General features: G+C 30.1%; 1 protein-coding gene and 1 pseudogene across 2 annotated transcripts; one reads left to right on the forward strand and one right to left on the reverse strand.

The window, feature by feature from the left end:
* Positions 1-1,620: 1,620 nt before the first annotated feature.
* Positions 1,621-6,067, forward strand: LOC111295347 (proline transporter 1-like; annotated as a pseudogene). The gene is made up of 7 exons (XR_016327614.1): positions 1,621-1,886; positions 2,648-2,872; positions 2,980-3,074; positions 3,283-3,469; positions 4,642-4,766; positions 5,301-5,515; positions 5,612-6,067. The product of XR_016327614.1 is annotated as a proline transporter 1-like (transcript).
* A 346-nt stretch (positions 6,068-6,413) lies between these two features.
* Positions 6,414-7,730, reverse strand: LOC111294880 (uncharacterized). The gene is made up of 2 exons (XM_022888198.2): positions 7,599-7,730; positions 6,414-6,961 (listed from the first exon to the last, which is right to left on the reverse strand). The coding sequence occupies exon 2, from the start codon at positions 6,956-6,958 to the stop codon at positions 6,725-6,727; it is 234 nt and encodes a 77-aa protein (XP_022743933.1). The 5' UTR covers positions 6,959-6,961; positions 7,599-7,730; the 3' UTR covers positions 6,414-6,724.
* Positions 7,731-14,798: the final 7,068 nt, after the last annotated feature.

A 14,798-nucleotide genomic window follows, 5' to 3' on the forward strand; every position in this document is an offset into this window, starting at 1 on the left:
CTATCCAAAAAAAAATGAAAAATTATAAGTTATAAGAAATCAAAAGTCAAAATATAAATGTTAGAAATAAAAATTTTCAATAAATTTTAACAAATAATAATTTCAAAAAATATAAATAAGAAAAAATTCGAAAATCATGAACCCATATAAACAGTAAGGAATAAAAATCTATTAGATTTTATTTAACAAAATTAAGAAATATATGTAAAAAACGTTTGATATTTATTATAAAAATATTTGAGTTTTATATTATATAATATTATATATATATATATATCTATAATTATCTTTTACTAATTGATTAAAAGTCCACTCACTTTGATATTTTTGAGGGAGACAAAATCATTAGATTTTTTTTTTTTTTTAAACATACCCAGTAATTGGGGTACAATGATAAAATCTTCCGTAGCAAAATATGAGGTTACTATTTCTCAATCAATTCGATTGGACAGTACAGTTCCATCCAAATTCCACTCGTATTATCCAACTCTAAATTGTGAAAGCAACTGGACAGAATAAATTAAACTACTTTTTGTCTTTTTCATAGCTAAAACATAAACAAATTGCATGAAAAGCTCTTAATCTCATCATTTTCTTTCACTTTTCCTTTAGAAATCCCTGATTAAAAGTGCTTGAATGGCATAAATGAAGGGTTAGGAATCCTTCAATTGTTTTCTTTGGGCCTACAATACTAAGTGCTCCTTCAAAAATAACAAAAGAAATGCTAAGCAATGTTTACACCATGAAACTCTTCCTCCCATCAATTTATTATAATGAATAAAGAGCTTTTTTTTTTTTCTTTATCAAGTCTAAAAGGTTGAGCAGGGTACACTACTAAAATATTCATTTAGCAAATTTTGAGGTAATTGTTGATTCATCAATTACAAGTTACAACTTGGCAAGTATGGGTTTTCTTTGGTTAAAAAATGGTTTTTATGGCTAAAACATAAACAAATTGCACCAAAAATCTCTCCTAATCTCAATAACATTTAATAAGTTTTTTTTCCTCTTTAATCTCTCTTTATAAGTAACCTTTTGCCTAATCATTTATTGCAACGAGGGCAATCTCCATAAATGAGTGAAAATGATTTTTCTTTTTTTTATAAGGTCGGTTTTACTAGGTTCTTGTTTGCTGCTCTGCCAGCTAACAGATCTTCCTTAAAAACTGTAAATCAAGTAGTACGATTGTGCAAGGAATTCTCACTGGTGGGTTAGATTCTCTACCTGTCAACTCATTAAACCCAATTTCTCACACCCTCCTTCACCGCCTGATCATTAACATTATCACTGATCAAAATCTTGCGAACCAAATATCCAGAAAATAATGTAAAAAGTCATGATTTTAGATAGTCTTGACCACACAAGATAAAAGAATATAAGGGATAGTTGAAAACTAAAAACGCAATTAAATATGGAATTTATTGTTATTTTGGTTTTAAATTTTTTTAAAAGATCCAAGAAAATGGAGCTGCAACTATCTTTTCATATATATGGAAACGTGTGCTCGAAGAAAAACTGAAGAACAGAGGGACTGAGGGAGCAGTTGCTTGGACATTTATGACACGCGCCACACAAGGAGCGTCGATTTGATTCTTTGAAAAGAACTTAGATTTTCTATAACTGGAAACTAGGTTCTTTGTTAGCTTTGGTAAATTCTGGCTTGAATTCAAGAGGAAAGTCATCCAGAGAGAAGAGTTCGGAATCCCAACAAAACACCCTGGCTTTTATAAATATTTTTGAAGAAGACCACCAAGAAGTGGAAAGAGACTACCTTCTGGGAGAGGAAGGAAAGGGGCAGGCAAACGTGGTAGCAGATAACAGAAATGAGGTGGCGGATGATAAGTTAACTATTGATGTCCCTGAAACCGCCCATCAAATTAGCGCTGGTATGTTCTTTTTAGCCATTTATTGTGAAAGATTGTTCTTTTTTTTATCTAGTTCTGGGTTTTTCTTTTGTCTCCTTTTTTATTTTTTATTTTTAGATTTTAATGCTGCAACACTATATTGTGAAAGATTGTTTAGTTTGAGTTCTGGGATTTTGTTTTTCTTATTATCTGCATTGCGAAAGTAGTTTCTTTTTGGGTTTCCTGTTGCTTTTATTTGTTATTTTGATTCCACAAAATTTTTTCTTTGTGGGATTTTCATTGTGATGATGGTTTTTCTTTAGGGTCTTTTGTTGCATATTTTGCAGTTGAACTTTTTTCTTGTTCTATCGCTTATTGTTGTATTTGATGCCTGTTTGTTTGTGGTATTTTATAGTCATAGTAGTTTCTTTTTCTTTTCTGTTTGGGGCTCTGTTGTGGTAAAAGAAAATTCTGAGTTTAAAGTAGACTTATGATATGACCAATACTCCAATAGTCTCTTTTAAAATATATATTTTTATATTATGTAATTGGCTACTTAAAACTAAGTTTTTGATTGGCTCATTGATTTTATTTTTTTTTTTGGTGAGATGTAGCAAAATGAGTAGAGAATATTTTCTTTTAATAGTTATCCGATTGTGGTTTGCCCAATTGTGGATCCATATTCCATAATAGTGAAATAAATAGGAACTAAATCTCTTTAATCCTTGATCTTGGGTGAATTTTGGGCTGATGATGTTCCGTTTTGCTTTTGAGCTCGTTTGAACTTTTTGGTGAGTTTTCAGATTCATGGTTCCAGGCAGGTTTTGTCTTGACCACTGGCATTAACAGTGTATTTGTCTTGGGATATTCTGGGACCATCATGGTCCCTCTTGGCTGGATAGGAGGTGTAGTCGGTCTAATTTTAGCCACCGCGATATCATTATACCCAAATATGCTTGTTGCCAAGCTCCATGAATTTGGGGGAAGGAGGCATATCGGATACAGAGATCTTGCAGCACACATATATGGTTTGAGCATATGTAAAAAAAAAGTTGTAGAATCTCATTTAGTATGAATCTTAATGTTGTAATTATTTATTTCATTTGTTGCTTGATGGGCATTTTTTTTTCAACAGGTAGGAGTGCTTATTCTATTACATGGGCATTGCAATATGTCAATTTGTTCATGATTAACGTTGGATATCTCATTTTAAGTGGTTCTGCTTTAAAGGCACCAGAATGATTAAGTAAGATTATTTTCCTAGTCACGTCTACAAAAGGTTCCAAAATATCTGAAAGAGGACTTGATAGTCTGCTATTCTGATAATTCCTACCTTTTCTGTGGTTATTCACTAAATTAGAACTCTGTTCATAGATATCATAGTTAAAATTGCTTGAAGTTTCTTCCGAAATCTTTAACATGTGGATATGCATTGCAGGCTTGTTATGTTCCTTTTAGGGATGACCATACCATGAAGCTTCCGCACTTTATTGCCATATCTGGAGTGTGTACCTTGTTTGCCATAGCAACACCCCATCTGTCATCTCTAAGAATTTGGTTAGGATGTTCAACAGTTCTCAGCCTGATATATATCGTTGTGGCATGTGTGCTGGCAGCTAAAGGTGGTAAGTTCTAATATTTGAAATTCATACTGTTGTGGTTTATATTTACCACATGGAAATTTCATTTAATACTCTGAGCTGGTGAGTGAAGTGTAGATGAAAATTGCAGATAGAATCCTTGATAAATCAGTTATTTATAATTTTCCTTCTCAATTCTTCATTTATCTCCATCTATATTTACTTTAAAGAATGTGCCTCAACATACTATGACCCTATTCACTGAGCAAGCTTCCTTACAAAAGTAAACAAAATATTAACGCCTTTTGAAGATTTGGTTCTCTTGTGTGGAATACACTTGTACAAATTCAAGACTCCATTGATTTCTGGCACAATGTTTGGGTGGGTTTCCGGCGTCCAAACCAGTGCGGAAGTGAGCCAGCTTTATGTGATTCATTAAAAATGAGGGCTTTCCAAGAGGGTAAAAGCATACTGTCCTTTTGGTCTATTTTGGTCAGTGTAATCCTGTGGGAACGACTATGTCCAATGTTTCACTAGCTGGTATTTGGAATATTGTCTTGATTGATGAGTTAGGCATTAGTGTGTTTGTTGTTATCCTGTCTCACAAACTTTTGGACAAAATAAATATAAAAATGTAAGATTTGGATGGAGGTCTTCTACTTTAAAACTAGAAATCATTACCTTGACATCAATCACTTTATAGCTTTAATTTATGGTGCAGTCAAATCATGCTTTCAAGTAAATTAAAACCTGGATTGATGTTACTGAATTTGAACCTTAAAAAACTTTTGAGCTTCCTTTGTATATAAACATGAAACTGGCTAGATCTTTGCCTGTCGTCTATCAAGTTGGCCATTGCTTAGCTCCTGCAACAGTGAGGGAAATTTGCTCTAGCAGTCATCTGGTTCCATAAGGTTGTTACTTTACCGTGGGGGACATGCTAGGCATTGAAAGGAGCATAACTAGTTTTGATTTGAGATTTCCTTATACATTTGAAGCTGGCCTTGAAATAAATTTGCTGCATATTGAGGCGTAGGGTAGAAAACTTGAGTCAAGGATAACCTATTTTTATGAGTGGCTCATGTTAATATCATTTAGTTGCAGTTTAGTTTAATTTGGAAGCCTGACGTACTCATTTTGTTTTTCTAATATTGCTGATGCAAATTTATGGTTTTTGCTGCATTTATATGGCAATAACGATTCCCATGCTGTTATAGGAATGAATGCACCATCCAGAGATTATAGCGTATATGGGACATCAACCAGCCGAATTTTTACAACCATAGGAGCATCTGCAAATCTTGTGTTTGCATTCAATACTGGAATGCTTCCAGAAATACAGGTGGGCCAGATTATGCTAATGAGTAAAAGTTATGCCTTCCAATGCACAGTCATAGAACCCTGAAACTTCTTCCTTAGCACTATGAAATAGTTTCAGAGGCAAACCTTCTTCTTTTATCCCTTTTTTACTTCGGAAGAAAGTTTAGATCTTTGCATGTAAAGCTTGTGCCAATGATGAGAAGAACAATGTTCTGAGTGCATACATCAGTTCTATATACGACACTTCAAATTTGCTTCAAGCATTGTCTAAATTTTTTGTCCTTGTGGAAGTCAGTCAGCTCAGCCATACCGATCCATGTGGTTGTATTTCAATCTTGAGTATATCTGTTGAAACTAGTGGAAAGATACGTAGGGTTAGGGTGGTAACTAGATTTAAATCTTACTTGTTAAATGTAAATCCTAAGACATAGGTTGAATTCGTGGCCATGTTGCATTCCTTCCTTTTCCCCCCTTCTTTTATCTCTTTCAGTGTTCAGGTTACTATCTTTCTGTATTTAATTATGTATGTGCTTCTGGAATATTGTTCTCATAACAGGCAACGGTTAGGCAGCCTGCTGTGAAGAACATGCTGAAAGCTTTGTACTTTCAGTTCCCTGTGGGAGTGGTACCAATGTATGCTGTTACCTATATTGGCACTGGGCTTATGGGACTTCAACATCAACATATTTGCTTAATAGTGTAAGCGGACCAGTTTGGGTGAAGGCAGCAGCTAACATTTCTGCCTCCCTGCAACCAATCATTGCTTTGCATGTAAATATACTTTTTTGTAACTCCTGCTTTTCAATAATATTAGTAACCATTTTGGCAATTCTCCACAAACCTGATTACCTTCCTCCGCTGCTGTAGATATTTGCGAGTCCAACTTACGAGTATTTAGACACAAAGTTTGGAATTAGAGGAAGTGCCTTGAAATTTAATAACTAATCCTTCAGAATTTTAGCAAGAGGCGACTACCTTGCTATCAGTACACTGTTGTCAGCTCTTCTCCCATTACTTGGAGATTTTGAGAGCCATACAGGGGTATTGAGCACATTCCATCTAACCTTTATCCTTGCAAACCACATGTACCTTGTGTCAAAGAAGAACAAACTGAGTTCCTTACAACAGTTCTGGCATTGGCTCAATGTTGCTTTCTTTGGTCTCATGTCTATTGCAGCAACAGTTGCAGCGTTAAGGCTCATAGCAGTCGATTCAAAAGAGTATCATGTGTTTGCTGATCACCTATTTAACAAGAATAACATCTCTATTGCACATAGTTGGCATTCTGGGTTCAGTTTTATCTCTTGAATGATAAGTGTTCTCCCCCCCCCCCCCCCCCCCTTTTACTTTCCATTTGCCTATATTCTTTAGCATGAAGGAATAAAGCTGCTTCTATCTATGATGGGCAGCCAATTCAATCCACCAGTTAATTTAAATGTTTTACTAAAAGGAATTGATGTTTATCACATTTGGAAAAAGTTTTGAAAGGCCAATTCTGCCCTTCCTGCTCTGTCCTATTCAACATTTGGATCATGTAATACATGATAGAACTTGCAGTATTAAAGGATTTTATTTCGACTCCGGTTATGCTTAAGAGAAACTTTTGAAAGCATTGGTCACTTACTTCCAAGTATCTGGTGTATATTTCAACAACACTAACTAACAAATTAATCCAAGAGTTTCTTTTTTCACCATACAGTCAACAAATTAATAGCTTCTCCAACTTTAGAAATAACTACGATCAGAGTGCTTATGTTTTGACACTCATCTAATGATGGCACTATTTTAAATCCATGTCGATTTATGGAAATCAGTAAACAAAACCTACAAACAAGGGATGCCTAACCCCACCCCTATGTATCACCAAGTAATAAGCATGTCCTCCGATACAAAAAAACAAAGGGGGCCTTGGGTTGAGAACCTAATAGAAAATTCATGGAATCATCAGTCACAGACATAAACATCTCACCTAGAATAGCATCAACCAGAAACTAACTTTATAACAATGCAGATTGCATTGAGTAATATGAGAGGAACTCTCATGTATTGTGTCGCATAAATGAGACCAATAAGCTGCCCTTTAAATGACTTTGCCCGCCCTGCAGAGAATTCCGAGAAACTCCATCCTCTGGGTGCGAGAAAGCGATCCTCATTTAATATTGCCAATGCATTTGCAAGAAGCAAAAAGCCTTCCAATATCGTCAACAAGCCCATTTTCTGAATAACAAAAGGTTTCTATCAATCTTCAGACTACTCAACTTGGAAACATTCCATACACAAGACTCAGCACAATCCCTTAATCAGGAGTTCGACGAACAAAACAGAAATAACAAAAAAAAATTTTTTTCTTTAAACACATTCACATCAGGGATAAGTAAAAACCTATGACAGCATTTTCAGTTTCACTTAGAATCAAATTGTAAATGCAAACTTAACACCAATAAAAGTTGGGGTTTCTTCTCATTTTTATAACAAAAATATGAGGATTTAATAAAAGCACATATTAGATATACAAGCTATCGGAAAGAAGGTAAAATTAGAAAAGCAGATCAAAGGAATTGCAATTTAGAATTAAAATTAAAACCAACTTGAAAAGTCAACGTTTTATTGGATCTGGAGGCACCTAGAGCCATGGGTTTTTAGCTACAAATAGAAAAATATACATGCAAAACAACTCGAAATCTATGAAATTTGAAAAAAAAAAAAAAAAAAAAGAGATTAAAAACTATCACGCATGAATCAGAAAAAGAACCATCTTGAAACAGTATTTGACAACAAAAAGGCAACAAAATCAAAATGATTGTAAGGAAAGAGTAAATGAAAAAAAAAAAAAGGAACAATAATTAACGTTTACCAGCAAAATATGTGAAGATTTGGTCGTTGCAGATTGAGAGAGCTCGCGCTTTCTCCTGTGCAACCGTAAAAATATTCGATTTTTTTTTTATTAAAAATGAAAAAAAAAAAAAAAACCTGTAAATAAATCCGGATGTGGAAATGGGTAGGTTAGGGTCCACCAAGGCAATTAAGGTACATTTATTGTATCTATTAATTTTTTAATCATATGTTTGGATAAATATTAATAAAAAAAAATTTTTAATAGAAAAAAAATTTTAAAAGGAATACATATAATGTTTATTTACATAGTTAAAATTAATAAAGAAAAAAAATCCTTTAACAATAATAATTTTAAAGTACTGTTAGATTATGATATATTTACTATCCTATCTGACCTCACAACTGTTGTTATATTAGTGATTTTTTATCAAGTAAAATAAAAAAATATTTTACTAACATGCATTGATGAATTTTTAGCTGTTGTCAAAATTTCAACACACTATCACTTTGGTGATATATTCATATAAAAGCTATTAAATAAAAAAATACAATCACATAAAAAACATTACATATTAGCTAATTAAATGCCCTTTTGCACTAGACAAAAAAGAATAATATATCACCGAATAGTTGTCCAACATAAATTTATTTACCAAAATAAAATATAAATATTTCCATCCTAAGAAAAAAATTTATTTCACCAAATTAAGAACTTATGTAGCAAAGATATTTTTGACATCTTTAATGACTAGATGAATCAAACACCAACCTTTCAATGACATTCTTTCTTTTATCCCATGGGGATCTAAGTATTGTCCTTACTTTCTTAAGATTATTAATAAAATATAAGTAAGCAGTGGTGATTCATTGTGAGTCAACTCATATCTCCTTCAATAGATTCTATATTTCACTTTTCGAAATTCGATCAACATGAGTGTTGAGCTTTTCATAAATAACATTCCCTATAATAAAAGTGCATTAACATCATTTCAAACCCCTCTCGAATAAGTTTATCGCTTTTGTCATCTTTTTATTTTTTAGCTTTTTATTCATTAAACTACTCGAAAATTTGAATAAATTTTTAGAACGAGCTCCAAGGATGTCATAAGATCAATGCACTATTCACTCGAAATATCATGATTCTCCAATGTTACCTTATTCTGAGAAATTAAATTATCAATATCATCAATATTCCCTTTTATCTCATCATCAATTTTAGAAGACTGCTTCCTTCATCTCATTTCTACTACAGTCTCAATATGTTCCTCAATGGGTCGATCATTACCATAAAGAATCACTATCTTGTCATAATTTGGAATGAGTTTAGTCACCTACTATTGGGCATGAAGATGTGTCTAAAAATTTATATATATTATATTGTGAGAATATAAATAATAAAATGTAAACTAATTAATAAAACAATAATTAAAATTTGATTTTAATAAAATTTACCTCAATTGATCTCTGCCAAACTTCAAGTTCAACACCCTATAATTTAATGACTAAATTTCAAGAAAATCCACTCAATCTTTACTTGAACAAGTCATAATACTTTGAGAAATTTGTTTTTATAGTCTTCCAATGATTTTTCATTGTTTTCGTCTCTATGTCTCTCAAAAAATTTTCTTTTAGTTCAATGACCATATTATCATAGACATGTTTAGTAAAAGTTCTATTTACTCTATTCCTTATATTATGTTGATTAAAAAAATGCATCAATAAGAGCATTATCTATTGTTGGTGTCTATGTCAAAATATCATCTTTATTTATCCCTTTGTCACTTTCATTAGTTGTAATCACTTTTTTTCTTTCTTGGCATAGTTAAATCTACATAATAAAAAAAGAAACATGTAAAAAGTTATAATAACAATTAAAAATAATTATTGAGAAATAAGTATTTAATTGTTCAAATGAAATACACTTATTTAATTAAAGAAATACATTTCTTTCAATGACAATAAATCAAATATAAATTCAAGAAAATACACAAATAATAATCATTCAATTTCTATAATCTATCAATATAGCATTCGTTATAGAATCTCTTAATTGTTCTTTTCGAGCAGTATCTTCATTTTCATTTCTAGGAGCACGATACTTTTGTTTAATGGACCAAGTATTTGGTTCATAATCAACCTTATCAATAAGAGCATCATTAGGATCTATTGTCATTAAGTAATTATGTAAAATACATCAAGCTAAACTATTACTTTATGGGTTCTAATTTTATAAATCAATGCATTTGCATTTGCTATAATAAGAAATCATTTTTTTAAAACACCGAATGCTCTTTCAAATGTATTACGCAACTATGCGTGCTTAAAATTGAATAATTCTTGGGAATTTTTTTGTAAATTATTTGAATACTCTTTTAAATGATACCATACTCTTTTATACGGTGCAATCAATCTACTTCTCAACAAAAATTCAACATCAATAAGATAACATTTGCCTATTCAAAATTGTAATCATATCACTATTTTGGTCTCATAAGTAACTAAATTAAATATAATATATTATATTCATTACCTTTTGGAATCATAAGTCTGTTTTTTTTTATAATGCATATTTTATAATTCTTGAGTCAGAGACAGTACTTTCCAATCCAGGTAATACATAAGTGAATTTTAAATCAAATGAACATGCTACCAATATATTTTGTGTTGGGTACTCTTTTTTACCACGATGTTTTGGAGCATTTGTCTTTGATATCTTGACTCCAATATGTATTCCATCAATAACTCCTACAAATTTTGATATTGATTTTATATATTAATACTTATTGAATATAAAATAAACTTTTAATTAAATTAAAGTAACTAATAATTTCGTACCTTAAAATATGGGTAGAATCTATTATTTTCAAGTATCTTAGCTGGAATATGTGATCCATTTGGTTGTTTAATGAATCTCTCCTTTAACTCTATTATTGCTTTTAAAACACAATGTAAATGGTGGCTAGTTATTTCTCCTGAACATCTAAACCAAAATTGTATCTCTTTATTTTTTACATGATGAGATAATACATAAAGACTTTTAATAACTTATTCTTTTACTATAACTCATTTTATTGGTTTTAAATCATCATATTTTTTAAGTATAATACATAAATCTAGAAAAGCTTTAGGTCCCATTCTTACAATATCTTTACCTTTCTTACTACCAACAATTTTATTTCATCTTTAACTTGATCTTTTTCTAGACTCATACAATGATCAATAATTTTTTTTTTATGATCTTTTTTTTACCTATATATCAATAAATAGCTAAACACATAACGTAGATAATTGCATTTTGATGAAATTCTCTCCAAAAATACTCAATCATTGTCTCATTTCTTTATTTATCCATCGATATAGCAAAATATTAAGAGTAATTATTATTATCATAAAAATAAATATGCTAACATTTTATGAAAGAAAATAATATTAAAGCAAATTAGAATTATAGAATTTTGAGCACAGAAGGCATTTAACAATAAATCATACATATTATTAATAATAATACTAATATTTATCAATTAGTTACATATATTAATTATTATAATACTAATATTACCAATTATGCGAGAAAAGCATACTGATATGTATAAGATAGCAAAAGGGAGGGATATGGAAAATGCAATATATCTAATTTGAAACTAGTATCTTGACAGCATTATTCATGAAATTCGGACCATATATAACTAAAGCGATTTTTTAGACAAATTCATTATGAAAAATGACATAGAAATCAAGCTCGCTTAATCATCATTAGAAGCAATAAATTATAATGTAAAATAAAAGGAATAATTTAACATAAAATCATCATCAGAAGGAATACATTAAGATGTAAAATAGAAGGAATAATTTAGTCTTTAGCATCTGTCTATAGAAAATACAAGAAAAGGAACTTTCTATGGCGAAATAGGATGTTTTCACAAACGAGAAGTTATCTATGGTCTATGGCCTAATAACGTAAAAAATAAAGGAAGAAATCATACATCAATTGAATGTATTTACCAATACACAATTTAAGTGCACATATTGAGGTGGACAATGTTGAAAACACCTTTTTGTTGAATGTCATGTCTTCACTCACACATATATAATAAAATATATACCCTTTTAAATTAAAGAATGGTGTAAGCAGTTGGTGTTTGATCAGTATGATGCTGCCACTTTGGTTACTTAAAAGTAAAAATATCAATCTATCCTTTCATGATGTTTTGGAGTTGTCTCATACATAAAACAAACTCTAGTCAAAATAGTACTTTTTTACTAGAAAGTATGTATTTTTTTGACCAAAAAGTATGTATATTTTTTTGCCATCTTTTGTTGACTAATCAAACCCAAACTATAATATCCTACCCTATAAAAGCCAAAAATTGTAAGGTAGTCTAACATCTCATGAACCTAAGAAATATGTTTAGTCATATGCAACTATTCATCAAAATCAGATCACCAAAATATTATAAAAAATCTTTATATTGAAAGAGACATATGAAACTTACTTGAAAAATGAGATGGTTTTGAAAAAATTACAAGATGATTGTGATGCGACTAAATTTTTAGTGTTAATAAATATATGGATATAATAATCTTTTCATTAAAAAAAATTTTAACTTTCCTTTCTATCACTTTTTCCCCAAATTGAGGTATTAAAAAAGTTAGATTTACTAGGAAAATCAAAGGTTATTGGGTTTACTAAGGAAGCCCAAATCTATTTTTCCTTTTTTAAAATTAAAAAGTTTATCCAAACAAGGGGAGGGTTTTTTTGTTTCCTTTGCTTTCTTTTATTTTCCTTTCATTTTTTTCCCTTTCCCTCAATCTAAACACACTATAAGAGAGAGTTTTAAATGCACAACCAATTCTTCTTTTTACATCTCAATAATTTTCTTTCAAAAATATCCATATAAAAAGATATTAATTTTATCTTTTAGTAAATTAGAATTTTACCTTTCTTGCATCCCATGTTTAAGGCTTTCGAAAATCTATTTTCAAGAGCTTTAAAAGGCTCTTAAAAATATATTTTCGATAAGTCTTCAAAGCTTTCGAAAATCCATTCCAAGAAGCTTTCAAAGCTCCTAAAAATTGATTTTCAAGAGCCTTTTAAAAATTTATTTTCGAAAAGTATGATTTTGACAAAAAAAATATGTCAAATGAAGTGTTTATATCAAACACTACGTTTATATGACCCTAAACGTAGTATTTAATATATGTAAATGAAGTAATTTCATTTAACTAAACGACGTTGTTTAGTTAATGACAATGTTTTTTTATGTTAGAAGTGTAGTATTTATCTTGAAAATATATAAATGTAATGTTTAATAAAAAAACTACGTTTATAAATTTACAAACATAATCTTTAATATAAGGATAAATTACATAATTGGTCATTTAACTATTGTGGTCATTTTAAAATGATCACTAGAGTCAATTTAATCACTAACATTTGAATAAGTGTTTTTTTAGTCATTGTACCATTAAATAGTAATGTTTACTTGATGTGATTTAACTTATTAGAACATTTTGCTTACATGGCCCACATTTTTCCATGTCACACTTAAATAAAGAGTCAAATATTCCTAAAAGATTAACGACCTTTTTTTTATTTTTTTCCCTTTTCCTTGTTTCTTTTTTAATCTTTTTTGTTCATTCTCTTTTTTTTTTACTTCTTTTTCTTTATTTTTTTCCTCTGATTAAGGATGAAAAATCCTAATATAAGTATTCTTTTTTGTCATTGTAAAATACTAGCTGAGTTGAAAATCTCCTAGTCAAATAACAATCTTGGAAGAAAGTTTTTAGGTTGCAATTCTTGGATAAGATTTGTCTATTTTTTATTGAGAAATGCATTCAAGTCAATAATCTTAAATGTGTATAAACCAATAAATTAGGGATCATGCTTCTACTGCTTGAAACCTTATTTCTCTGATATTGTTATAACTTATGTTCAATTTTCTCATCTCATATATTTATGTTACTTTTTAATCATAAGGCTTCAATTTAGACTTTAAAGGATATGGATATTAAGTATCTACATAGATTTGGAGTGTTAGATACATGTATCCTCAAAATTTTAACATCTGAATAGATTATCACGCGTCATACAAATTTAATTTTTTTATGATAACCTAACTTTTAACAATAAGAGTTACAAATACTTAAAGTTTTTAAAGGTAATTATTTGAGTTAATTAAGGCTCTTAAGGTTTCCACCAGGGTCCCTAAAAACACTCAAAGTGGACGGTTAAGAGATATCTCATTTGCATTATGTTACTTGAGAGTTGAAAGACAAAAAGCGGTATTTTTTCTCTTTATATCTCAAACCTGGCCAACATTTTGTTTGTTTTTTATATGTTTATAGCCTTTAGCTATTTGTTGAAAAAGAGTCTATATGTATTGCTACTACATTTTACTATTGCTATAAATGGAAATTTTATATATTGGTTGTTATAAATTGTTACTTTTGGATCATCATTTGATGAAAATTTCTGTGGAGAATTCAATTGGGATTCGCAGTAATCAACATATATATGGATTAGCGTGTATTTAGTACCTTTGGATAATAGCATTTGCTATTGAATAATGATATTTTCATGGACCATAAAAGTAATTCCTTTGGCCACTTTTGGATATGTCATTACAACTCATTTGTCTTTTTATCCTGATATTCTGATTATTCATGTACTTTTTTTTTTTTGCTTTATCTATCTATATCCAGAGCAAGTGTTTAAAGTGCTCTAGATATTTTTCAAAATTTGTTGTTTAATTTTTTCAATGTAAGTCAATCTCCAAGAAGCATAATCATTGTTCTATTTTCTCATAGGTGATCTTGTTATTAGGATACAGTTTAAATGCTCCTTATAGGATATTATTTCTACGAAGACACCAATAAGAAATGTTGAATCAATTAAAGCTCCCTATTTGATTCTCATAGAGACTAATCATTCATTTTGCATTTTGGGCTTTTCTGTGGTCAGTCTATGTTTTGGTTTTTTGTAGCATTTTCTTTGAAATAGTTTGGTGGTACATGTGAGATATTTAAAAGGTACCAATTGAAGGCCATATCATTCCATAGTTTTTCCTTCTTTCTTTTTTATTTGTATTATGTTAGGGTTTAAAGTGCAAGAAAAACCCAAGAAAGTTTTTACTCATATTATATTTTTTTTTGTCAATATTGTAAATATTTTAAGAATTGTTGACTCTTCATTTGTGTGTGACGTGAAAAAAATGTGGGT

This window comes from Durio zibethinus, chromosome 14 (assembly GCF_047325235.1).
Source record: "Durio zibethinus cultivar Kanyao isolate XHJ-2024 chromosome 14, ASM4732523v1, whole genome shotgun sequence".
NCBI classification, from domain to species: domain Eukaryota; kingdom Viridiplantae; phylum Streptophyta; class Magnoliopsida; order Malvales; family Malvaceae; genus Durio; species Durio zibethinus.